This window comes from Stylophora pistillata, chromosome 1, assembly GCF_964205215.1.
Source record: "Stylophora pistillata chromosome 1, jaStyPist1.2, whole genome shotgun sequence".
NCBI lineage: Eukaryota > Metazoa > Cnidaria > Anthozoa > Scleractinia > Pocilloporidae > Stylophora > Stylophora pistillata.
The window spans coordinates 46,752,153-46,780,036 of NC_142519.1; the positions used below are offsets into that span (position 1 = coordinate 46,752,153).

At 40.8% G+C, this 27,884-nt stretch overlaps 1 protein-coding gene and 1 pseudogene across 5 annotated transcripts; both read right to left on the minus strand.

Annotated features, from left to right (window-relative positions):
• Positions 1-5,942: 5,942 nt before the first annotated feature.
• LOC148742794 (uncharacterized) lies at positions 5,943-12,650 on the minus strand. 4 transcript variants are annotated; one of them, XM_088759944.1, is made up of 7 exons: positions 12,151-12,650; positions 11,912-12,019; positions 11,587-11,709; positions 10,401-10,462; positions 8,666-9,053; positions 7,345-7,498; positions 5,943-7,181 (listed from the first exon to the last, which is right to left on the minus strand). In XM_088759944.1, exons 5-7 carry the CDS (start codon positions 8,984-8,986, stop codon positions 6,556-6,558), a joined length of 1,101 nt encoding a protein of 366 aa, XP_088616070.1. In that variant the 5' UTR covers positions 8,987-9,053; positions 10,401-10,462; positions 11,587-11,709; positions 11,912-12,019; positions 12,151-12,650; the 3' UTR covers positions 5,943-6,555. The 4 variants fall into 4 exon arrangements, with proteins under 4 accessions (XP_088616070.1, XP_088616078.1, XP_088616064.1 ...); XM_088759952.1 differs by having other exon boundaries at positions 8,666-9,048; positions 11,912-12,650; XM_088759938.1 differs by having other exon boundaries at positions 11,912-12,650.
• Positions 12,651-14,534: 1,884 nt separating this feature from the next.
• LOC148742795 (techylectin-5B-like) lies at positions 14,535-22,958 on the minus strand (annotated as a pseudogene). The gene is made up of 4 exons (XR_016001160.1): positions 22,619-22,958; positions 16,384-16,471; positions 15,488-15,914; positions 14,535-15,068 (listed from the first exon to the last, which is right to left on the minus strand). The product of XR_016001160.1 is annotated as a techylectin-5B-like (transcript).
• Between the last annotated feature and the right edge of the window lie 4,926 nt (positions 22,959-27,884).

Below are 27,884 nucleotides of genomic sequence, written 5' to 3' on the forward strand. Positions count from 1 at the left end.
CTCACTGAATTGGCTCGCCATTCAGTCTTGTGATCGCCTTCGTATGAAATTGTTTTTTGTTGTTGTTGTTAAGTCTGCGTTTTACTAGTCCGCGTTTTACTAGTTCGCGTTTTACTAGTCCTCGTTTTACTACTCCGCGTTTTACTAGTCCTCGTTTTACTACTCCGCGTTTTACTAGTCCGCGTTTTACTAGTCCGCGTTTTACTAGTCCGCGTTTTACTTGTCCGCGTCTTACTAGTCCTCGTTTTACTAGTCCGCGTTTTACTAGTCAGCGTTTTACTAGTCCGCGTTTTACTAGTCCGCGTTTTACTAGTCCGCGTTTTACTAGCCCGCGTTTTACTAGTCCGCGTTTTACTAGTCCGCGTTTTACTGGTCCGCGCTTTATTAGTCCGCGTTTTACTAGTCCGCGTTTTACTAGTCCAGTCCAGTCCAATCCAGTCCTCGAAATACCATTTGCCTCTTTGTTTTTAACTACCAGCAAACAGCAAAAAACGGGTGGAAGTGCTACGAACAAAGAAGAGTCCCAGGTTACCACACGAGTTGAGTCAATATGAGTTTTTCCATGGACTTTGAAAATTGTTCTTCGCTAAATAATAAGTTTAAAGTACAGTAGAGAATTGAGCTTTCGTTCAGATCAGGGACAAATCCTGTCTATTTTTTCGTTTTTAGTGGCTTTAAATTAAACAAAAGTCCACGCAAACAAAAAGAGGGAATCAGTAGAACGGATGGCGAGAAAATATCAGTCAGAGAACCAGTTATTGTTTCTTACACTGCTTTCCGTTGAAAAAGCACGTTGTTCTTCCGTAAAAACTGTTGAAATTGAGAACTATTTATAACCTATGGAATGTAACACTGGATCTTTGAAGGACATTATTTTCAACAGGATCTTTCTTCAACAGGAAATTCAAACTCAGCTGATCACAAATAAGTTGAACGGGATCTCATTTATTTGGTTCAGAAAGTTTTGCTCAAAAGACTCAGTCACGGCATTTATTGAAAACAAGAAGGTTACCATAAGAAAAGAAAAAGGAATACAAAACAAGATGACGCGGATAAAAAAAAAAGTTTTCCCCACAGCTGTCACCGCGAGGAATAAGAGTGATCAACTCACAGGCATACGGAATGACAAACAATTAGGAAGTAAAACACAAAAGCAAAAGCAAAAACAAAACAAGGAAAAAAAACTCGGCTCTATGAGTCTCGTTGGATATTTGGAGGATTTTAACGGGGTGAGCCGGTAGCCGTAAAACATACAGTTTTTACTTAGCTCTATCTCCATCTTTTCCATTTACAGCTGAACCTCTCTACTACGGCCACCCATTTTGTGCAGTGCATTGCACAAAATAGGGTTAGGTGACGCGCCCTAGTTGAGGACCTGTGTTCCACTAGGAACGAAGAGGAATAAAGAAGAAGAAGAAGAAGAAGAAAACGGCCACCTTGAGGACAGAAGAAGATGGACGTTGAAAAGGTGTTTTAAACGAATTTATGGACAGCCCGCCGGGACCAAAACTGAAAGCGGTCATTGTGGAGAAGTGGCCATTGTAGAGAGGCAAAAAGTCGAGCAAGCAGAGGGCTACCATGCACGTGCATTGGAAAATGGTCTGAAAAAGCTAGGACTTGAGCATGTATATGGCGCACGTTCTTACTTTAACCTGGGTACTGCATACAGTGTTCTAGGTGATTTCGGGCAAGGAAAGGTCTACCGGACATTCGTTGGAAACAGCTCGGACCTGTACATGTATATCTCATAAATTCGTACAATAACCTGGGTACTGTATACAGTGATCTAGGTGATTTCGAGCAAGCGGAGGGCTGCCATGCACATGCACTGGACATACGTCTGAAACAGCTTGGACCTGATCATCGTAAAGTTGGAGAAACTTATGAAAATATAGGCGATATACACAATCATCAAAGTCACATCGACCAGGCGAAAAGATACTATGATCTTGCTGTGGCGATTTATTTTGAAAACCTTCGTCCTGAACATTTTAAGGTCAGAGACGTTCAGAATAAGCTTAAAAAAACAACAGCAGAATTGCCAGACGGCTCATGTAGATGTAGATACGCGTGTTTGTCTTGTAGCTTGCACAATAGTTTGAACGTATTAAATTACTGATATCAAGCTAAGGCAGGTCATCGTTTGATAATCAACATACAGGTAGATTTTCCGTGTGAACTTCGGGACTAATTTAGCTAAAATTTCGTTATGGATACGATTAGATTCATCGTTGCGTACTCAAGATGTTGTATATGTGGAAGAATAATTTTCGACACGAAAGATCACTTTCTCACTCCGCGCATTGTTTAAAGGCTTACGACCTTGAAGGATTATGCTTAGCCAGGATGCATTGCAGAGTTAGTGGCCAATTGAACATTTTCTGTGTTTCAGAAAAGGAAACCCTGTCATGCTTGTAGTGTCATTCGACTGAATCTTAATCAACACCTTTCGGCCGGGTTAATATTTTCAAATGCCTATCGACTATTTTCTACTTATTTCTGTGGTATTCAAACCGCATTCACGCTATCGAGGCCATTGAAAGAAAGGTCGTCCTGCAGGGACGGAAAGCCGCCATATCATATGGCTAATGTCTTTCACTGAGGTGCTTGGAAGACAAGGGTCGATTCTCTTTTATGCCTCTTTCTTTTGTACACTTTCGTTTCCATTGCACGGTTGTGGTATTTTTTGCCTTTTCGTGGGTTTGTGAAAAAAAATTGTCGAGTTCCCGATTAGTAACAATAACTAGGGCGCGCAAAACACACTGGTTGAGTGTGGCCCTTTTAAAATTGCTAACGACTTCTTCTTTTAATTTCAAGCACCCAGAAATCTCAGAATTCTGAAATGGAAGGCATTAACTGCTTACTGAGGCTAGACTGCAACAAGTATATACGGTGTTTGGAGTCAGTTATGGGACTTAAAAAATAATAATACCTTTACCCCAAAGGACTACTATATGTGATACATGAAGTAGATGAAGACCGCCGTCTGACTGTTGTGTATACTGATGTCCATCTTGTCCTAATTTTCTAGACACTGAGCTTCAAACGCTTTAGCAAGAAGACTTTAATGAACCCGTCAGATTAAAAAAAAAAAAAAAACAGAAAACAAACAAATTCTAAGCTGAAGTTTTGAAAAGATGAAGCGTTCTGATATAGTCAGAGTAACATAGAAAGGAAGAAAGTGCCATCGATAGTCTCGCCATTAAAAGAAAACAAAATCATTTCCAGTTCGTCCTTTATAAAATACTATTACACAATCAACTTGTCTACAATTCAACAACCTTAGAATTTGTCCGCCAGTTTGAGAGACTTGTTGATTGAAGCGCTGCAGGTGTAAATCGGAAGGGTGGATCTATACCTTCGAGAAACAAACAAAAAGGCAATTATATTAAGCAATTAGATCAAGTGATAGCACTGCAGGCGGGAGTAAGTCTGATTTGGTCCCGTCCCCCTTTTTATCCGATATTTTATTAAGAGCGTTTCAGAGACGGTGTCAAGAAACTTGCCAAGGATTTTGTTCTCATTTCGAAGGCTTTTGACTATGTTTTTTATCTAATTGTTCACCTGTGGGCTCAATAAATTCAGTTTCTCTGTTATTATTGCTGAAATGTATCTTTTTTTCAATTTATGTGGCAACAATGAAAAATCTTTCGTCTTACGTACCGTTCCTCCTTTCCTACGCGTCCAGTTTTTTCATCAAGTAGACTGAGAATTTCGTTTGTCGATTCCATAATAGACAGACAACGGTGTCACCGAAGTTTTCACTCATATGTGGCGTACGAATCGCAGAATACAACTTTTTCTATCGCTGTGACAAAGCCAGTGTGGATGCCAATGAACTGTCTCGTATCACTGTTAGTGGTGACGAGGGCCAAAAGGACGGCCCGTCGGACGAGCAATATGTGAGACCTTTCCTGGATCGCCTGAAACCACTCCCGGGGGACGGCGTAGCCTGCACGCACGAGTCCTTTCAAGCCATCTTCCAGGCCTATTCGGTAGCCACTAATGGGGAAGAACCAGTCGCCTTGCCAGCTGTTGAAGTTGTGGGTGCTAGGCCAGAGGCAGGGGATAGTGAACTACCAGCAGATCCGATTCCCCCAGAACCCTGGAATTTGAACTTGATTTACAACTGGGCCGAACCCCAAAAGAATGATCCGACTATTGCAAACGTGCTAAGGTACTTGGGAAGTGGCAAACCCCCTGCAGGGTCAGAGTTGAAGAGAGCGAATGCAGAGGTTGTACAATTGATCAAGGAGTGGGATCGCCTTGTCGTTAGGAACAATGTGTTGCTGCGCCGACGCCTTACAGATGGGCACGACACATTTCAATTAATTTTACCAGCCGCGTTTCGCAATCAAGCGCTGAGGGGTCTACATGATGAAGTTGGCCACCGTGGGAGAGACCGCACCATAGACCTTGTTCAATCTCGCTTCTACTGGCCATTCAAAGCAACTCATACAGAGAAGTATGTAGCTCACTGCGACAGGTGCATACGGCGCACGTCCCCAGATCCTCCTAGAGCACCCATGAAATCGTTCATTGCTAAGGAACCAATGGAACTGCTTGCCGTGGAAGTTCTTTCGCTAGAGAAAGGAAAAGGCGGGTTTGAGAACATTCTGGTCGCCACCGACAGCTTCACTAAATTTTCGTGGCCATTCCCCACCCGTAACCAGAAAGCTACAACAGTCGCCAAACTCCTGTGAGAGAAGATTTTCATCAACTACGGAATGCCCCAACGTTTGCACTCCGACCGGGGTCATGATTTTGAGGGAAAGATCATCAAGAGTTCGTGTCAGTTTGCTGGCATACTTAAATCGCGGACCAGCCCCTATCACCCAAAGGGAAATGGACAGACTGAGAGATTTAACAAAACCCTTCTAAGTATGTTGGGAACCTTTGACAAAGACAACAAGTCAAGATGGCCCGAGTACCTCTCATCATTGGTTTATGCCTACAACAGTATGAAGCACTCTACAACTGGGTTTTCACCTTTCGCGTTAATTTTGGAAGAGAGCCACGCCTTCCAAACGATGTCGCTTTGGGTGTGAATCCTGTGAGCTCTGGATCCAAATCGTACCCTGCTTACGTTACGAATCTTCGGGATCGCTTGAGTCATGCTTATCGGAAAGTCGTAGAAGTGTCAAAGAGGTCTGCTGCTCGCAACAAGCAGTTATATGACAGTCGGGCCCGCCAGGCGACCATTCAAGAAGGTGATCTTGTATTAGTGAGAACCCTGATTATCAGAGGCAAACACAAACTTGCTGATCACTGAGAGGAAAATCCTTACCAAGTGGTGGAATGTATCTCCGGACTTCCAGTTTACAAGGTCCAGAACAAGGACGGTAAACCCGGAGTTAGCAGCAGCTGAACCCGAGCAGGACCCACATTACGTGACACGGGAAGGACGAGTAAGAAAGCCACCAACACGGCTGATATGCGACCCCGTGTGGTCTCAGAAGGCCTCTGTTCTGCTGTCCCTTGCGAACTCTCACAACCAGAAACTATATGCAGAACGTTCTCCAGACTTGGCTGAATTCCTAAAACTTTATTAACTAGGTCAAAACTGAGAATTTCGTTTCTTTTTTTTTTTTTTTTTTTGTCTTTTCTTGTTATTAAGTTTTGTTCAGTCTCCCGACAAACGTGGGGACGACGTTTCCCCAGCTGGGGGAATGTGTAGAAGAGTTGTACCGTGTCGTGCGTTACTCTGGTAGGTCACACAATTAGGGTACGATTGTATTGTCTCGTAATTGGACCCCCTAGATATAGACTATTCGTGGTAAGATACGTGATTATGTATTAAAGTGTTTTGAAGGAGTTGCGGAGCTTTCCCGCGCTTGTGACTACATAAACGTCTGGAGAACCCGTTAACCGTATGCTGTGGTTTCTCTCTTACGGATTCCACCGCTACACTAACAAATGAGTATTCCCATTTAAAAACAAGCAACAACGTTTAATTAAGATTTTGTATTTCTACAACTTATCAGAAGGGTTAAGGCACCAAGAATCTTAAACTCAGGGTGTATCCACAGGAAAAAGATATAAGTTAATGGCAAACACAATAATAACCTGTACATCTGCATCTTTAAAAAAATGTATTTTAAACAGCTACAGCAAGATTATTTTAATCTTGTACCAAGTTTGAGGTAAATCGGAGATTTGAGTATTATCACCTGCCCGGTTCTGCCCGGTGTTCTCGTGGACATGTTCTTAATGCTATTGTACTTTCAGAGTTCTTTCCTGGCATTTAAGTTAATGCAGGTAGCATTTCTGACCCTACAACACTGTGCAAAGTTTTTATTACAAAGGTTTTATAAGAGAAGCTAACCATCAGTTGGTTATAATAGTTATGAGCTTTAAGGAAAGAGACACCGCTGTCTATTTAACAAATGAAAACATATGAGGATTATCCATACGTGTTATGAAACCGTGTTTCTTATTAATAATACAATAACTTCTAGGTAGTTGTGGCAACATAGATTAATTGTTTAACTTCCATCACCTTAAAAGAACTTGACAGCGCCTTTTTCTAGTTTTCAACTACAGTTTTTCTCTTTCCTATCTCACCATTACCCAGATCGGTTTGTTCAGATAACAGTGGCCCGCGATACACTTGCTACCAACAGCGCGGCTGTCATCGAAAGTGTTGTAGTTGTTTGAGCGTTCAGCATGATACCAAATGTTAATCCACTTATCTGTGCCATCATGGATTTCAGATATTCCCTTGTCTGAAAAGAAGTGCAACTGTGATATTGTAACAAAACCAGAAGAGGGATTCCTCTTGTTGTGATCTGCTGGGCTGTACTTGTAAAAACCGTGGATGTTCCTCACCTCATAGTAAGTTGTCCCCATCAAGAACTTCTCGAAGTCTGTTTTGTCCTTATTTGGAGCGCCTGCCTTCCTGTTGTAAATAACCCGGATGCTATTGACGTCGCTGAACCGGAACATAACTTCTTCCCAGTCCCCCATGTCAGGGTGGATGTGACTTGATGCATCTGCGTCCGTAGTTTTTGCAGCTGATGCAATGAAGGCTGTTTTTATAAAAAGGAAGCTTGGAGATACTTTCGTGGAAATTAGTGTCCAGCCTCCACCATTGGTTTCCATGTCGCAAAAAGCCTGGAAAGAGTCCTTTGTTGAACCACCGTTTGGATCGATCCAGTAAAGTCCACTCCCTCGACTTTGACCTGATATAATGAAAAGTGATCCGAAGTTACTTTTGAAATAGGTCCAAAATTAAATTGTGTAGTATTGAATAGAAAAGTTCGCCCTTATCTTTTTCTTTTCAAGGACACATTATTTTACAAACAATTTCTTTTAAATGTTTGATTTGCTTAATCTCAAACTCACCTGATTTTAAAATGTCGAGACAGTGACGTCCTGGCTCAGTAGCGAAAAAACCAATCACCACTGATAGCCAAACTTTACCATTACACCATTCCCAGGCCTTTCGGAAAGTATTGTTACGAACAGCACCAGTGCTACTCGCTGAACATTTTTCACGCTAAAAGCAAATTGTGTGATAAAAACAGGGTGAGAAAATTGAATTGATGCAGACAAAACTTGGTTTGGTGAAAGGGCTGCCTCCAACACTACCTTGAATACCAATTCACCTGATTGAAATCATAGGATATAAAAAAAATAACCCCCATCTATTTTAAATTCGAGTAAATTTCCGGTGCCATGTGCACGAGCTTAATTCTCATTCAAAACTAAAGGTCTCTCTCTTTCTCAAGTTCAATCAGCACATCAGTTTATGACCGTGCGGTTTATTGACACACGACTAATACGCAAATTATGCAAAGCTACTAAAATATTGCCGTCTTCCTATTTTCATGTCAACGACGGTCACAAATTTTAAGAACTAGACACCTTCCTTTACCTTTCGGGGTGCGCTTGTTTTACTATAAGGGGCGAACTTTTGACGTGGCAAAACTTCCATAAATCGATCGATGTACGGATAGTATAACGCCGAAATGTAAATAGCAGAATTTTTGTCTAAATTAGAGAAAGGTTTCTTTTCCACATTCTATGAACTTGAGTACTAGCTTTTCATCGCAAAAATAGAAATAGTATTTGAATTTTTCATCGTGGTTTACCTGGTTTTTGTTTTTATTGGGGATCTTCTAGGTTTCTTTCCCTAACGCAAACATCAGCAAATTTCTCTTCTTTATGGCAATCTGCCGTCTTTCTTTACACTTAGGTAGCACGGAAAGCCGTAAAAATCTTGAACAAAAGCTCATCTTTCAAACCGGCAGTCAAAATCCCACAGGGATCAACAAACGCTTTTCATTCCACTAATTTATTCTTGTTTTTCTCGTTGCCATGTTCCCACCAATAAAGTAGCTCCATTTTCTGCCTTTAAAAGCACACACAACCCACAATTCCTCTATTCGCTCCGACGAGGGGCTAACGCTCGAAACGTCAGCTTTTGTAATCGTTACGGTGGCCAATTTACCATTTCAACTTTGTTGATATATCCAAAAAATTTCTCTTCAGATCGTCGCAAGATCCTTCGACTCTTAAAAACTGTAGCGACATACGTTGAGTACGGCAAGGTTGATGTATCAGAGTTAGGAAACATTGTACAGAGATCCAGCGACGATTTTACTTAATGATATTCAAACATTGAATCAAACATTATTTATACACTGAGAAAGATCTAGGTTACCTCTATTCCTCTGTATATGAAACTATTTTCCTCAGTGAGGTTAGCAAGTGCAGCAAATCGATCAGAGTCGCTTAGCTGACATTTGAATTTCCCTGAGTCACCCTGTATGGTTCCAAAGTTGTAAGAATGACATCGCTCTTCATCCACATACTCAAGTTGACAGGAAGTTTCGGAATCCACTTCAACTTCTTTTATCAGGCTTCCGTTCAGCTTTTGTCCCTCTATCTTGTCGGCAAAGTTAACAGCTCTCAGGTCTGGTTCTGAAACACGGTTTATTCCGTACACAGCGGCACAAACGAGATTATATATCCACAGACGCATGTTCAGTCTTCATAGAATGCTTTGCACGTAAATTCAGGTCAAAATTTCCTTGACTTTCTGACCTACGCTAGCAGAGGGAAGAGCAATGTTAAAATGAAGAAATTTTATGCAGCACTTACTCTTTAGACTATAGTACGCGAGTAATGCGCTCCAGGGTTTGTAAATAAAACTGTCATCAATACTTCTATTATTGTCACACCCAACGCAGAGGGGGCAGTTGTTATTAAGAAAATAAATAACATAAAAGGCATACCTTGTGTTAGCCCGAGACATCATTAATAATAATAAAAATAGTAATAATAATAATGATAATAATAATAACAATAATTTAATATTTATATTGCGCAAATTTAGCCATTTATCTAAATCTAAATCTAAATATCGTTATGTCGGCAAAATCGTTTAGGACATCACGCCAACTCTAAGATAATAATAAGTTAAGCTATACTAAATATACAACACTATTAAAAACTATTGAAAATTATTAAAAACTACCGATAAATAAATTTAAGTTAGTTTGCTTTTAAAAATACGGAGGGATTGGCTGGAGACAGTTTCTTTTGGGAGTTTGTTCCATTCAGTTATTGTCATGGGAAAAAAAGAAAATCTAAAAATGTCTTTATGTCCTTTTGGTACAATAAATTTAAAATCATGGCTTCCTCGGGTTCTCCTTTCTTTGTTTGTTATCAAATAATCCCCCCAATCCCCATCTAGGAGGCCGTGGCACATCTTGTACATAGTGGAGAGCCTTGCATGTCTTCTCATTGTTTCAAGTGTGTCCCAATGTAGGTCTTGCAGCATTTCCGTCACGCTCGTTGTTCGATCGTAATTTCCAGTGACAAAGCGGGCTGCTTTCCGCTGTACCCTTTCTAGAGGGTTTCCTCGCTCATTTATGAGCGAGGAAACACCTACCGAAGGTCTTATGAGGTGGAGCGGCAGTTGTTATGAATAAATCAACAGCATAAAAGGGTTTACCCTTTATTTACCTGGGTAGTCATTATTTAGCTCTTATTGTGCGAAGAAACACATAATAGATGCCTCATAGACACCCTCTAAGGGGGCGATTACCCGAGAGGAAAGTATCGACTTACAATTTAAAGAATCGAACAAGTCAGTATCCGAAAGTTAATACAGATAGATTCAAGAACTCTTTCATTAATCGCTTAATTTTTAAATACAATTTAGCTATGTGAGTTTATAGTTTAGATATATATACTTTTTACTCAAATATTGTAACATAAGATATGTATTTTTTATCTTGTGAGGAAATAAAGACTACTAAACTAAACTAAACAAGCTTTTATCATTATTATTAGTTTCCTCATTACTATTGCTATCATTAGAAAGACAGAGCAGACAGTTTTTATAAAAAAATCAATAACATAAGAGCTAGAGACAAACCTTTCTCTCTTACCAGGTAAATTCACGGTTAAGAATAGAGGTCAAATCTTACAGTCAATCCCGTAACCTTAAGCACTGAAAATGTGAATGATTAAAAATGTTTACTTTTGAAAACAATCTTTGGAATTAGAACGTGGGATTGCACACTTTGTACATATAGTTTGAGATATAAAGTCAAAAGAATCGAATGCTACAGAATTTTCCCAAATACATAATTTAAAGCTACTTGCGAAGTTAGTTGGAGTTACAATTGTTTCTTTTTTATTTCTACTATACCAAAAATTAACTTTTTTCAGATCCCATAAATATATGCGTCGTAAAAACGTGTGTTTTCTCAACTTCTCATCCGGGAATTCCGCAAATAACTGATGATAGCAGCTTTCATCAAGCTAATTAAAACAATAGTAGACGGAAATTTGAAACAATTTTTTCAGAAACAAGGCAAACCAGCTTGTGTCGTGAAATTAGGATCAGACCCTTGGATGTGCACGTAAACACGGTCAGTCGTACGAATTGTTTGGATACCACACCACCCCCTACAGCCTTGTTTGAACTCGTGAAAAATGGCCTCATTTCAAGCAAACCTTAGTAATTGCTCGGAAGACAAACAAGAAAAGTTAGCTGCATGAAATCAGCGCCAAAGCGAGCTAAATCAGCACAAATTACCAAATTAAGGCAATAACGCGGTGGACAAAGTAGAAATCTTAGAAATTGTACGATATCGTGTCTTGTAGCTTGCCTGTAGTTTTCATTTCATGATTAATTTTGTCAAAACAGGTGCTCCAGAGAAACAAGAGATGACTTGCACTACTCGGATCCTTTTGTTCGTGCAATGATTTTTGGAACACCAGGGAAGCGGGAGAGAACATTACAAGTTGCTAAAAGAAAAGATATAGCGAGAGTTTGTTTCGCATTCCAATAAAGCGATTTTGGAGAGAAATCAAAGGCTCTTCGCCGATATTTTATCAGAGATAGATTAAGGCAACGTTGATGCAAGGGAAGTGTAAGTTTTTCGAACAATCGTATTGTTACGGTATTTTCCCAACCGACAGATAGATACAACTCTTACGACTGACTCAACTACTTTATTAACTGACGTAATAATTACGGAGCGCTACCAATAAGCAGTGCGATAACTATAATCTTAGCTTAGAGCCCTCTATGGAACTATAACTTTAGTACACTACTGCACAACTCACAGTTCTCTTCAGAGATCCTTATAACGTATCGCTGTCCATTTAAACTTTTTCCAACGTAGCCTTCCACACGGCTGACGACTCCAATAACAGTAAATAACTCCAACAATTCTCTGTAGTCCGGCTCTGTAATAACACAAGCTCGTCTGGGTTCTTCACGACAACAGTAACTACTGAAAATTTGTCTAACTTTAAACGATCGCGACTCCTTATATATGTTTTACAAAATGTTCTAGAATTTTCTAGAGATCTGTAATACGATTATTTTTAGTATCATTACATTACTATTGCATCATAACAAAATATTCTAACAAAGTTAAAGACAAACCTTTCTGTCTAACCAGATAAATCCATGGTTAAGAATAGAGGTTAGTTTTTACTGTCAATCCCTTTACTTGCGTGTGCGGTCAGTGTATTGCGATGCAAATAACTTCTACTGAAAAAAAATTGCAACGATATCAACCACCTACATTAATTAAACACAAACCTGCTAATTTCTACTTGAAGTCATAAAATGTATACGCTGCGAAGCAAAGCATTGAAATTGTAAATGACTGAGATATATACTTTTCAAAGGAATCTTTAAAATTGGAAGGTGGGATCGTATGCGTTGTACATTTAAGGTCACCTGCGAAGTTTTTAGAGTTACAACTTTTCGTTTCTATTTCTTCTATGCCTAAAATTAACTTTTACAGATCACATAAATATATGCATGGTCAATACGTCCTTAAAAATACCGTGCATTATCATCAAACTGTGCCTCGTAGATTACAAATAACGCACGAGACGAGTACAAATATCACGCGACATTTGTACTCCAGAAATATCCGCGTAATTCGCCCTCACTGAAATAACAATTTGGCGTGTTGGATAATAACTCTCTTAATGGACGTTTTTTGTGTGGTATTGCTGAGTATTTTCACCCGTTGTTTGCATTTTGATTTGCCTTACGGGCTCATCAAAATATGACACAACTCGTAAAAATACTCAGCAATACTACACGACAAAACGTCTAATACGATAAATTTATTTGTCACGATTAAACGCATGTTTTCTTAACTTCTGATTGGGGAATTCCGTAAAAAATGGACGACTGCAGTTTTCATCAAACTAATTAAAAAAACTGTAGACGGAAAGTCAAAACAATTATTTCAGAAGCAACGCAAACAAAAAGCTTCGGTCATGAATTTAAGATCCGTCAGTTGTGCACGTAAACACGTTCAGTCGCGCGAATTGTTTGGATACCACATCACCCCCTAAAGCCATGTTTAAACTCGTGATCAGTGGCCTCTGTTTCAAGCAACGTCAAGTAATTCCTCGGAAGACAAACAAGAAAAGCTAGGTGCATGATATTAGCAGCAAAGCGAGCGGAATTAGCGCAGATAACCAAATTAAGGCAATAGCACGGTGGGCAAAGTAGCGGGGAATTAATCTTAGAAATTGCACGATATCATTTCCTGTAGCTTGTTTATGGTGTTCATCTAATAGTTAATTTTTTTCAAAACAGGTGCTTTAGAGGAATAATGGATGAGTTGCACTAATCGGATCCTTTTGTTTGCGCAAAGAATTTTGGAACGCCGGGGGAAGCGGGAGAGAACATTGCAAGTTGCTAAAAGGAAAGATATAACCATAGTTTGCTGCGCATTCCATGATCCAAAAAAGCGATTTTGGAGAGAAATCAAAGGTTTTTCGCCGATATTTTATCGGAAATGGCTTTAGGCAACGTTGATGTAAGAGAAGTGTAAGTTTTTCGAACAATCAAATGCTAATAAACGTCTCTCCACGCTTGAGGAGTACTTTGAAATCGTTATCCCATAATGATCTCCAAATGTTAGGAAGCTAGCCATAAACCGCCAGGAAATAACTCAGTTGAGACTTTTCAGTGTTATTTACGTGTGTACAGCTTATTTTGGATTTTTGTTTTGATAAACTATTTATGGCGTCAGGAAAATGTACCTCCTCAAAAAGGAGAAGTCGTTGTCAGCTGAAATGGAAATTGTTTTTACTGAGTTGTTGTTCTTTGAAGGAATGAGATGAGGGAGACGAACAAGAGAAATTTCGGGTTCTAGTTTTGACCTTAATTTTTGAGCTGCCGCTCTTCTCTTCGAACTCCTCGGAGGATCTTGTTGGGAATTAAAACAGCTCGAACACAGGAGCGCGAGACTAAACTGTACTGATTGTAGAAACATTCAGTTGTGCTTCGCTCCTTAAGCGACCCATCGTAGCACGCGCAGGACGAATGATTAAATTTTGAACCAATTATCAACGCTGATTCATCTTGATCGATCGGATAAGAAAACTACCTTTTACCGTCCGCATGGTCTCGTTTCCAATAATCCACAATATAAGTGACTTCCTCAGTAGACCATAAACGAGTGCAGCTATGATGCACAGAATTTCTCGATGCACTGCTTAATCATTGTTAGCTGTACCACGATAATCATGCTCAAACAAACCATTTCAATCCCCTGCTGTTCATAGCTGTAGCTCAGCGGTTGTAGCGCTGCTTTGTGTTACCGAGCTAAGACAAAAGCCACAACTGAATACACACGTTACTACAACCAAAAAGGCTTCAATGAGTTATTACCTAGTGATTTGTAACTAAGTTTGTAATATTTCAAGACCATTTGGCGATGTCAATTTCATAATAGTCCCCAGGAAGGAAAAGTTTATCGGCAGATCTCATTACATACTCCTTGGTTAGTCAATCAATCTCTGACGGTACCACTCTGAGCAAAGTTTTATTGAGAAAAATTTCTCATGAGAGACTACACGTCAGTTGGTTATGAATATTTTCAAGCTTTTTGGAAAGAGAGTACTTTCTTTTTCAATGAATTGAAACCCGGACAACATCCATTGCAGATATTGCATAGTTGTCATGCCAGGTACAAAGAAACGTATGCGCGCCATCGAAATAGATCCTGCTGAAGACCAAATGAAAATGAAGTAAGTTTTAAGGAAAGTTGTTTTAATAGATTTACCTTTAAGTATAATTTAGCTATAAAGATGAATTCTTAGATCTTCCCCTTCTTTTACTTTTTAACCCTTGTAGTTATGTGCAGTATGTAACATGTTGATGTGCATTTTTATCGGACATATTTTGACAAGGATGCGCTGTTTCCTCTTAAAAAACTTTCTTCGCTCATCTTCCGATCAAACAGCTTGCAACTTATTGTTACTATTACAGTTACTTTTATCATCACCACCATAATTATTAATTCGCTGAAGGCTTCTACATGCAGCTTTTTAGGTTCTACAAATGAAATCAAGATGGACGAAGTTTGATCTCAGTGTTCTTTAACGAATAATCTTGTCCTCGAAATGGTTGCCATGTAATTCCTTGTGCGTAACCTCCACCCTGGTACAAACCATTTGGATTTGCGTTATGGCAGTAATTGTACCACCAGCCACCTCTGTAGGCTATTGCGCAGTTTCCATTGTTAGGGCCGTCGTTGTCTCTGTCCTTGGTTGTAAACCTCATATTTCTAAAAATTAGAAAAAAATTCGCCTGAAAATGGGGAAGATATAAGCGGCAATGCTCCTGGTAACATTACATGGTCAGAAATATGTATCCTTATCAGGAAGGTCAAAGGTAAATGGAATTGTAAGCAATTTCTAAAGAAACATTGCATGTATAGTACAGCAGAGAACAAAAGTAGTGTCATGACGTCGGAAGGAGCAATTATGGCCAGCAACAAGCTTGAAGTTGGATTACCTGTTCAACAATGATACCTGTATATCGGAATGCAATATTTCTACATTTGGTTCGTCATTTGCACAACGCACTGATCGACCTGCGAGGATCTTCAGGTTAGGACAGTTATTAGTACTACATGATTTCGTACCTTTATACGACTCATTCTGCATAGCAGCAAAAACTGATTATGAAATGCCTATAACATACCTGGTAGGCTTGGAGAGAGATAGCAGTGCATCGCCTGCGGTGCCTCGGTATCCATTGATTGTCACTCGATAGTCATCGCTTTCGTGGGCCACAAAGAAAGTCGTGTACTCTGCAAATCTTCGCTTACCTTCGTAATCCTCCATATCAATGCGAACCATCATGTTGACAGATTCAGTCAGGCGGTGAATGTAATCATTTCTAAGCCAAAACTCACCCTTCAGATTTCCAAAGCCTTTTTTGTATGATTCCCAGTCAACATAAAAGTCTACAGAGCCATCCATGTGCCTTTGAAGAGTGGTCCATCCTCTGCCATTAGTTGTCATGTCACACAGCACTTGAAAGGGTTCTTCTTTATCGGGATAAATCCAGTACACATCGTCAGTTGTGAAGCCATTTTGATAATAGTCAAGACAGTTCTTGGGGCAATCTCTCAGATAAAAAAATGATAATAATGATAAAAATCTTCTATGATATATAAACCTTACTATATGGTTTGAAATACAATACGCGCGTGTGTTTTGCGAGTGACAAGAAGTTTTTCCAAGACCTTTAGCTAATAGTTTTGAAATACTTCCTACTGCCTTCGCTGAGCATCAATTTGAGCACATAAGGCGTGCGCGAAAGACGAAAACAGCATAAACCAAATCATAAGATAAGACAATTGAGGTTTGGAAAGCAGTGTTATCCAGGCTGGACTACATATTTCGGGTTCTCACAATTTTCTGTCATAATTGACGATCTAAGGTCTTTAAACACGCAGAGCGTTGCTGTACTGTATCAAGTTAACAGACAAAAAAAATATCCCTTGACTAATCAGCTCAGGGAGATTTCTTCTCTTTAACTAAAAGAACAAAAGCTGCTGTCAAACCACAAAAATCTAACGGATTTCCTCTTACCTCTGATACACTTACAGAAGTAAGTGTTTGATTTGTAGCTTGCGACACATACTTCGTTTTCTTTGCACGGGTAATCTTCGCAGCTGCTCTAAAATTAGTTAAAGAATCATTCATATTTTCAAACAGTCATAGCAGACCTTTTTTGTTTCGTCTTAATAGTTGAATGCCCGTTGTCAGATATAAATAATTAAGGACGCCACGGAAGACGTCGATTAAAAAATGAGTTTCTACTTTTAGTTAGAATTTTGATAGCTGCGTGTGTTTACCGTCTCACAGGGCGCCAGACCTCAAACTCAACATAACGCATAAAAGTGGCGTTCAGTTTCAAATGTAAATTAAAATAACTGCCGTCGCGGTTTCGCTTCGCGGACGACACAAAGTTTGGTGATTTCACGTTTTTGTTTTACAAAGGGCGGCTAAGAAATTTACAAAGTTTTAAAATGCACGCACTGGGCTATTGTTCTGCCAATTAGATTTATTGTTTCTCCACGTTCTCGTTGCCGTAGCCGTCGCGGTTTGCTTAAAGTCCCTAATAATAAAAGTACATGGACGGTTTTTGTATTCTGAAAAATGCAAAATGAAATTTGTGACACTGAACAAACTGGGTGACGCTCGAATTTCTTCACCTCAAATATTTCCACAATTTCTTGTCCTGTCAGTACCAAACTTATGATCAAGGAGCGTTTCGGCCCCTTGAGGTTTTTTTCTGTGGGGAATTTTTTACGCTTATAATTGCACAGACGAAGTCTGATAACAGGAAAAACAGTAATAGTTTTGTCCTTTATGACGCGAGAGAGCAAGATAGGGAGTCTGAGTCCAGTAAGCTTCTTTGAACACAAACTTTAATTACTTGAGAGGCTGGTTACCTTTAGAGCTATCGATATAACAACAACATGACGACTAACTTATCTCAATGTTTACTCGTGTAACTCGAGAACTAGATTGAAATGTACGAAGCGATTACATAAACAGTCCAGAAAGTTACATAACATTGGAGGGTTACATAACCTTTAAGTGTTACATAAGAAAGATCAGCTGATCGACATTCAAGAACGGTCTTGTCGAAGAAAAGCAAATGTTGATTTCCTGAAGGTTTTACATATCATAACATCTTTCCCTTTTTCTTTTTTTTTTTTTTTTTTTAAACTATAACTCAATGTCAAACTTTTTAGGTGGCTTGATCAATCGTCCATGTCGTGTTCTTATCTCAGTTGTAGTAGCTTCTTGAGGTGGTCTTGCACTCAGCTCTGTTGTTTGAGGTGTTGGGGGTAGTTCAGATCTAGGAGGGGACGTTCCTACTTGAGAACTTGCTGGAGGGGGATGTTTCTGTTCCTGCAGATTCTCTGGAACAGTCAGGTCATCTTCGTCCATTTTGAAGGGGGTTTCTTCAAGTGGTTCCACGGTAGAACGAAACTGCTTGCGATTGCGCCTGTAGAATCTACCATTGACTTCAACTTTGTAACTGCGAGGTGCGACTTTAGAAGAAACAACTGCTTTTGACCACTTTGTTTCTCCAGGCATTTTCATGCGCACTAGGTCACCTGATTTGAGTTCTGAGAGTTGTTTAGCATGCTGGTCGAAATGTTTAGCTTGCTTGACACGATCCCTTTTGAGAAGATCACTAACTGTTTGGTCAGTCTTGAGTAACGACTCTGAGAAGGGTAGAAGTGTCTTTGTTCGGCGACCAAAAAGTCGTTGGCAGGGAGACATACCTGTCGCAGCAGTGGGGGTGTTATGGTGATCCAATAAACCAAGATATGGATCGGATTGGGACAGAAGAGCTTTCTTCATTAAAGTCTTGCAGGTTTTGACTGCACTTTCGGCCATCCCATTAGCTTGTGGATAGTGTGGTGACGTAGTGACGTGAGTGAACTTCCATGTTGTTGCAAATCTTCGGAACTCTGAGGATGTATACTGAGGACCATTGTCAGAAACTACGTAATCGGGTACCCCATGTCGCGAAAAATGCATCTTCAGCTTGTGAATGACTGTCTGGGACGAAGTGTCGGGAAGATGATCCAGCTCAATAAAGTTGCTGTAATAATCAACTAATACAAGGTAGTTTCGGTTCTCGAAGGTAAACAAATCTGTTCCAACTCGTTGCCATGGCCTGTCAGGAACCGGGTGAGGCTGAAGAGGTTCGCTGGCTTGTTCAGGTCTCACACTTTGGCATATGGAGCATTTATCATTACGATTCTTGAGTTGTGCAGACATTCCTGGCCAGAAGAAAACCTCTCTGGCCCTTCGAAGGCATGCTTGGAGTCCCTGGTGAGACTTGTGTGTTTCTTCTATCATATCATAGCGAAGGCTCTCTGGGACAACGATCTTCGTTCCTTTAAAAACTAGGCCATTTTGGAGCGTCATTTCATCTCGGTATTTGAAGAAAGGCTGTGCGCTTGTAGGTACCATGGACGTTTTTGTAGGCCAGCCAGCGCGTATAACTTGTGACAACGCCTGTAAAGATTCATCCTTGGCCGTTTCCACTTGAAACTTGGCAAGTGTCGACTCTGATATCGACAAGTCTTCAACAAAGTTGACAGTTTCTAGATCTTTATAGCAGGATGAGGGGCTGGCATTTGGTATCTTTGACTGCCTAGGTAGAACGCGAGAGAGTGCGTCAGCAATATACATCTCTTTGCCTGGCTTGTAAGTGAGATTCAGGTCAAATCTTTGAAGACGAAGCATCATACGCTGTAATCTCTTAGAAGCTGTATTGATTGGCTTCTTCTGTATAGCAATCAGAGGCTTGTGATCTGTTTCGACTGTGACGTGCTTGCCATAAATGTAATGTTCGAAGTGCTCACAAGAGAACAGAACAGCTAGGAGCTCCTTCTCAATTTGAGCGTAATTTTGCTCTGTCGACGTCAGTGCTCTGTTAGCGTAGTGAACTGGCTGTCCTTCCTGAAGTAGAGTTGCACCAATGCCATACTGTGAGGCATCGCACTGTATAGTGACATTCTTGCTCACGTCGAAGTACTGTAGGACTGGGGCTTTAGTGATGAGCTCTTTAATCTCCTTGAAGACTTTATCTTGAGGGTGTTGCCAATGCCATTCTATTTCCTTCTTTTCCAACTGTCTTAAAGGCTGTGATGCTGTAGACAGATGTTGGCAGAATTTCGCCAGATACTGCACCATTCCTAAAAACGTTTTGAGTTCTGCGAGAGTGGTGGGCACTGGGTAGTCCACTATAGCCTGTACCTTTGACGGGTCAGGTTTTAGGCCTTCCGCTGTAAGGAGGTGTCCTATGAAAGGAACTTGTGACTGTCGAAGTTTCAACTTCTCGCTGTTGAGAGTGAGGTTTCTTTCTCTTGCGCGATCGAGGAAAGCCTTGAGATTCTGATCGTGGTTGGCAATTGCAGCTTCATTAGAGTCTCCAAAACCGCAAACTAGGAAATCATCGGCGATGACTTCAACACCTGTGAGTCCTTCTACTAGCTCGTGCATTCGCTGTTGCCATACTTCCGGGGCTGAGTTTATTCCGAATGGCATTCTGAGCCATCGATAGCGACCAAAAGGTGTGTTCATGGTTGTCAAGTAACTGCTCCTTGCGTCAAGTTGAACTTGCCAGAATCCACATTTGGCATCTAACACGCTAAAGACTTTAGCACCACTAAGGCGAGTTGCTACTTCCTCGATAGTTGGAAGTGGATAATGCGAGCGTTGCACTGCGCGGTTGAGATCTCGAGGATCCAGACATACTCGTATTTTCCCGTTGGATTTCTTCACTATAACAAGGCTAGAGACCCATGATTTCGGCTCAATTACCTTGGCGAAGATACCACTCTTCACCATGTTATCCAGCTCTAACTTGAGGGTATCTCGAAGTGGGACTGGTACTTTACGAGGCGGATGTACAACCGGGCGGAAACCTTCGTCCACTTGAATGGAGTAGGTTCCTTCAAGGCATCCGATCCCAGTGAAGATATCGGTAAATTCATAGAGGATAGGATCACTTCTAACCTTTGACGAGACGTCAATTCTTTCGTCGTGAGTCGCGTTTACGTCAGCATCCAGGATTTTGACCAGGTTCATCTTTTCACACGTCGTTCGACAGAGGAGTGGTGTCAAATCTTGCTTCACAATGTGATAAAGAACTCCATGTTTTCTTCCTTTCCGTTCAGTAAGTAGGAGGATTTGACCAAGTGGCCAGACTACAGTCTTGTTGTGCATGATGAGCCTTGTAAACGACTGTTCAAGGTTTTTACACTGTTTGTCTCCTGTAGCTCGGATGTAGGCACTTTTGGGGAGGATGTTACATGAAGCACCTGTATCAATCTGAAGTTGTACTTCGGCATTATTATTAAGGCACGCTGTCACATAAGCTGATGTGGGGGAGGGTTTATGGCTGTAGATTTCACAATCTTGTACGTGATTGACAGAGCGAGTGTCGCATTTTTTCGCAAAGTGTCCTTCTTTGCCACATTTGGAGCATTTCTTGCCAACAGCCGGGCAAGCTGACTTTTTCATTTCGTGAACAGTACCACAAAACTAGCATTCTCGAGTGTATACATTGTTGGGGTTACCAGAACTTTTCCCTCTTGGCTTCCACGGAGGAGTCCGCTTCTTACCTGAGGCGTGTTTTTGCGGTGTTGTATCCTCAGACTGGGTCTTTGACGGTTTCGTTTTCTTGGCCTTTACCCTATTCACATTAACTTCCTCCGTTGTCATGTCTAATGCGCGTATATCAGTTAACTCTTGTGTTCGTAAAATATCCAAGGCGTTATCCAAAGTGAGATCTTTTTTCTCTAAAAGTTTCTTACGTGAACGATCATTCTTGACTCCAAGGATGAGGCGGTCTCTTATCAAGCTGTCTCTTAGGGTCATGAACCCACAGTGTTCAGAAAGGCGCATCAGGGCCGTGCAATATTGATCGACACTTTCTCCTGGTTCTTGCTCTCTCTTGTTGAAGAGGTATCGTTCATACGTCTGATTTCGTTGCGGCAGACAACGAGATTCAAGTTTAGCCAGGACGTCATCAATATTGTCAGCGCTTTCGTCTTCAGCGAAGGTAAAGGTGTCAAACAATTGGACTCCTTCTCTTCCAACGATGTTAAGAAAATGAGCAACACGGACTGGGCCGTCCTTTTGACTGATTCCAGCCGCACGTTCATAGATTTGCCATGCTCTCTTAAAGTGTAACCAGTTATCGCCTCTACGTGACCTGTCTTCGAGATTAAGAGGTTCTGGAGGTTTGGCTAGCGGTACTGTGGTGGTATAGATCGGTGCAGCAGCCGATGAACCAGAAGATTGCTGACTACCAGAGGTCGAGGCCATGACCAAAATAAAATAGACTTCCACTAACAACAACAAAGCTCGTGGATGTTACTCACCTCCTGACACCAAGTTTTGTCCTTTATGACGCGAGAGAGCAAGATAGGGAGTCTGAGTCCAGTAAGCTTCTTTAAACACAAACTTTAATTACTTGAGAGGCTGGTTACCTTTAGAGCTATCGATATAACAACAACATGACGACTAACTTATCTCAATGTTCACTCGTGTAACTCGAGAACTAGATTGGAATGTACGAAGCGATTACATAAACAGTCCAGAAAGTTACATAACATTGGAGGGTTACATAACCTTTAAGTGTTACATAAGAAAGATCAGCTGATCGACATTCAAGAACGGTCTTGTCGAAGAAAAGCAAATGTTGATTTCCTGAAGGTTTTACATATCATAACAGTAATGGCAAAGCAAGCCCAAAACAGCAGAGATCGCCAAAAAACACGACGGATACACAACGAATGAGTAATTTTTGTTAATCTAACGTGTAAAATGTTCATATTTCCGAATATTTAGTGTTTTAACTGGACAAGTATATTATTTCCCATACTATGGCTTATAACGCATTCAAATTCTCAACGGTTGCTCGCGTTACTTAACACCGCGTCACACAACGCGTGACACTTTCAAGAAATAATCTTTCGCTTTTGCTCGAGACGTGAACTTGGGACGCCTGTGATAATTGCAGCAAATTTCAAGTAATAGAAACCCAAACTGGTTTTATTTCAGGAAGCGAACTTTCAATGCAAAATGAGTGCACAGATAGGAAAGCGTCAGAATGTTTGCAATCATGATTGTCCAAGAATGAACACAGGCTTATTACATCCCGCACGTGGTAAAGTTGGAAAATATATTTAGAGCGATCGAGAAAGGAAATCATTTTAGATAATGAGATAGATTCGCACATTCAGCCACAAATCATTGTTAAGGCACTAACATAGATCAAGCTTACCTTTATTCCTCTGAATATGAAGTCTTTATCCTCTGTTAAATTAGCAAGTCCAGAAAATCGATCAGAGTCTCTTAGCTGACACTTTAATTTCTCTGAGTCGCCCTATATGGTTCTAAACTTGTAAGACTGACATCGCTCTTCATCAACACACTCAAGCTGACAGGAACTTTCCGAATCCACTTCTAATTCTCTTATCAGGCCTCCATTCAGCTTTTGTCCTTCTATCTTGTCGGCAAAGTTAACAGCTCTCACATCTGGCTCCGAAATGCGCCCAATGCCGTACACAACGGCACAAAGAAGAAATATTATACAAAGATGCATGTGTAGTCTTTACCGTCGGAAAGTTTATGATGTACAAGAATAAATTTCTGTTTCGTTTCTATCGCATAACTAGGTAATTAGGCAGGTGCAAGGAAAACGGCAGATTGAAAACAAGAGAAGCCACTCGTCGCTAGGCTTTTGTACATTGTGCTTTTTTTTCCCCACTAAAATGCTCCACCTTAATGCTCCAATTTTCCCACTAAAATGCTCCGTCTCCCCCAAAAAAGTAACAAAAATGCTCGGATAATGCTCATTATACAAACGTTTTTTTGAATTAATTTGAAAGTTTACACTTACGTACAAGTGTTGCAAGTAACGACAACGTATACAGGTTTATGTTTTCTTCGTGACCCGTGTAACTTAGGCCCTGTTTACAAGCAGGTAGGGTAACCCTAGTGCTAGGGTTACCCAGGCAGGAGGGTTACCCTAACGCTCCCACATTTCTTCTTTTTTTCATCGACGTGTTTACAAGGCAGCTAGGGTTACTCTAGCACTAGGGTAACCCTAGCTGAGCACTAGGGCTACCCTAGCGCTAGGGTAACCCTAGCTGCCTTGTAAACGCTCTGCTGGGGATAACTCGCCTACCCGGGACAACTTGTTACTTGTTTCCAGACCCTTTGAACACTGATAACAATGCGTGCGGTTACCAAGCATAGTTAAGTTGTCCCGGGTGGTAGGGTAACCCTACCTGTGAAATTTTGCTTGTAAACACGGGCTATCTTTGACCCGCCTGCTAGGATAACCCTAGCACAAGGGTTACCCTCCTTGCTTGTAAACAGGGCCTTACACAGGTCACGAAGAAAACAAACATGGCCCCCTTTTGAGTCTCGAAAGGTAAAACTGCTGACTTGTCCTCAGTCTCCAGCTCCACTCTTGCCCCGGCAAGAAAACCATATTGGCTTAATAACTCCGCATAAAAACGATAGAGACGCTTTGTTTAACAAATAGAGAAGTCTTGACTGTGCTCTGTTCTGTTTAAAGCCGCAAGAAGCGGCTAGAGCACGAAAGAAGTGTAGGGAGAAACACGAGACGTAGTCGGGTGTCTCTGCACACTTCTTTTTCACGTGAAAAAATGAAAACGAACAAAGACATGCACCGTAACAGTTAAAACATGAGGATCATCCATTCCATGGTTTTCATCCCAGGTCTAAAGAATCATCTCTGCACCTAATAAAGGAAATATGAATAAAGAAATACATGGAAAAATAATCATCTGTGCACCTATTAAAGGAAAATATGAATAAATAGATAAATGGATAAATAATAGAAATAATAAAAATCAATCTGTATGAAGGCGACCCTCTCAGTAATGAACCCTACTTATGTAGTAGTGGAAATAAAGCCCGGAGAAAACTCAGGTCCGTACGGGATTTGAACGTATGACCTTTGCGATATTGGTGCAGTGCTCTACAAACTGAGCTAACATGCCAACTGGAAGCTGGTCATTATGTTGGTTCGTATTAAACCCGTCGAAGTAATAACAATGAATCTGAATATATGAAAATCAGATATATGTACTGCGGTTTCATGAAACAGGATATTTAACCTTACTATTCAAGTTGGCTCTGTGAGTATCCTTATCCAATTCGCTGTTGTCAGTTAGCGCCACCTTCGAAGTTGTGTTCACGAATATTCTTGATTTTTTCAGCAAGTGAGGTGTTCGTCTCAGCATCATAGTTTGTTATAAAAAATATATCACACAAGTATGATGCACATTCGTATGCATTGCAAACCTCATAAAATTGATTACAACAGGATAGTCTGAAAGTAGTTGTCTTCTTGAAAAACCGAGCGTCGTGTAATCCCAGGAGCTGCACGCCTCTATGCGACAAAACTGGTGACAATTGATCCCCTCATGTAGCCTAGCTTTAATTTCCTCACCATCAAGCGTGTTAATAATGACCCCACTAGGGTCCTCAGCCCAATTTTATTCCTGAAGGATTCCAAATTGTTCAAAATCAGTCCTGAAACTCTCCCTTTCTCGCTCTCGAATTATCGTCTAACATCAAGCTTTCCCCCCTCCACAAACATACACAAACACGCACGCATACTCCACACATACGCACACACACACGCACACACACACACAACCCACACACACGCACGTACGCACACACACACCCCACACACACACGTGTACATACACCCCGCACATACCCCATACACACTTGCATACAAATACACATTCTACACATGCGTGCACACAAACATACACACACACACGCACACATACACACACGCATCCCACACGCGCACACGTACACACACCCTCCACACAGACACCCCACACACACGTGCACACACACACACGCACACACACACACGCACACGCACCACACTACTTATACACACAGACACACCACACACACGTGCACACATAAACACACACACTCACACACACTCACACACACACACACACATGCCCCACACACATCCCCTTACACGCGTGCACACACACACACACGCTCGCACACACACACTATCCAGACACACACAGACACCCTATACACACCCCACACACACGTGCACACACACGCACCCCATACACACGTCCACACACACACACACACATTCACACTCACACACACACACAGCACAGGCACTCACACACACACACATACTCACATACACACATACACACATACACACATACACCCACACACACATCCACACGTGCACACACACACAATTGGAGTCAGGAACCTGGTAATGGGCTCCTGTTGGAGTATTATTTCTACTTGGCCTTGAAAATCAACATGGCGGAGAGGAATATGTTTTCGTTTTCGCTGACGCTGAAAAGCGTATTTTTCAGAGAAGATGTCACTAGAAATCAGACAAATTTACAAATCACCGGCAACAGTAAAAAATCGAATTGGCTCATATTCTAGTATTAGATAAGCCTATAGGTAAAACAAACCAAGACATTTATAGTTTGTTAAAAAATTCTTTTGTTCTCGAGAAAGTTGATAAAACTCAATTTACGCGTAATTAGCGTCATTCGAAGTTCGAATTTAGCCCAGTTTTGGAGGCCAAAAATGGATTTAGCCCATTTTTACTTGTAAAAGCGGTGAAAAACTTACTTATTCTAAGGACTTTTAGAACAATGTCTCCCCTACCTTTTCACAAAAAAGTAGAATCACTATTTAAATTTGAAATAAAATACGGATTTTTCTATCTATTTACTTAAGTGTCTCTGTCTGAGAAAGTTTTCCAGGGGCCAAAAAAAGTGGTGGTCAACCGATTCAGCTGAAACTTGGAAAAAAAGTTGAGTGTAATAAATTTTTCAAAAGCCATTTTAGCTCACTTCTCTGAATGATTATTCTGGAGTTTCAGGGGAGCTCCATTTGTGGCCTTTGGAGCACCAAATATTCATCATTCTAGGTGGTATTTTGAAAGTGCTATAAAACTCCATTGGTAAATTGTGCTGCCAAATGAATTTGACCATGGACTCTACTATAGTGGAGCTTTTACTTCATAAATGTAATTTTGTTTTCAAGTGATTAGACAGAGATGGGCCTGGGGCTAAAGCTAGGTCAAATTTGAGGTCAAAATCATTATCCAAAATTGCTATTTTTCAAAAAACCATAACACTCCCCTGCCTTCTTGCATAACTTTCATACCAAATCCTGTATGTACTTTAGTGACCCATTTATCAAAATCAGTTGAGAAAAATTTGGCCTGATAAGGTTTGTTAGGTTTTTGGCACAAACTCTCCATGCCCCTTTAAGGCCAAGCAAAATGGAGTTTTGAGCATAATTCATGCTATAAACAGACCAAATTCTTGACATAAAGCCTTTATTTTGTATTAGGTGAGTGAAAAGGAAACACTAAAGCCAATCCAGTGTCATTATCTGGAAATACCTCGACTCCTAGCTTAAAAATGCTCTAAGAAGGCCTCTGATTAGCACTGCATACACCCGGGTTTAGCAAATAAAGGTAATTTTTTTTTCTTTGAAAACCTAGTACCCATGATAAGACACAAATAATGATGTTCTCACCTAGATATGACAATCCTTTTGAGAGATGCTTCCACCCCCTTCTTTTTTACAGATGCGCACCCCCTCCCCATGAGATGCAGGTCATCTCATCTCATGGGGAGGGGGTGCGCACTCCTGCACCCTCCCCCTAGATCCGCCCCTGGCAAGAGGCACAACTACTGACATGACTGCTTGGTTAAAACACAAGTACAAGGTGCGTCCGGGGCGAGAGGAAGACCGGGTGATGCCAAAGCTACAAGTACAGGTAATTCAAAATATAAAAAAGGGCTTATACAGGCGCATTAATATAGCGGATGGCTTTTCAAGTGCAACTCTCGCCAAGAGTGGTCCTCTCAACTTCCCGTCCAAAAAATATTTCCATTAATTTTTTTCCTACGAAAAGGGTTGAGGACACTTGTTTCAAAAATAGTATGTTTGTTTTCCAATTCTCTTTTGCATGAGGATTTCAACTTCCGCGAACTTTCTGCCAAGGGAACAGAGAGCCAAGGTGTTGCAATGGCAAAAACTTAGTCAACTACAGTCATTGTGCAAGTTTTTTGACGTTGAAATTATGAGTAGTGCTAATCCTAAGTCTTCATATTATGAACCTCTTCTACAGTTCGCAAATTCCTGTGATTACTGCAAGTGGTGGTCGACAAACCCGCGTTACTCAAACTCAGTGAAGGTTGCGTGACTCCTCTACTTGGCTCAGTCCTCTTACTCTCATGTCCAATATGGTGGGCTAGTCGATACAATAACAATCGCATCTCGAGCTGTTGCGTGGCGTGTCTCATATAAACTGCAGCACAAAATATTTGTTATCCAGCTCTCCTAACTGTGGATTTCTTATTTACTGCCGGATGAATTGATTTATTAATCTCTAACGTACCAGGGAAATCGGATGGATCACAGGTCACCTGGACGCTACTCACTACAACTTGTATGTATTATCCTGCTCTTTTACTGAT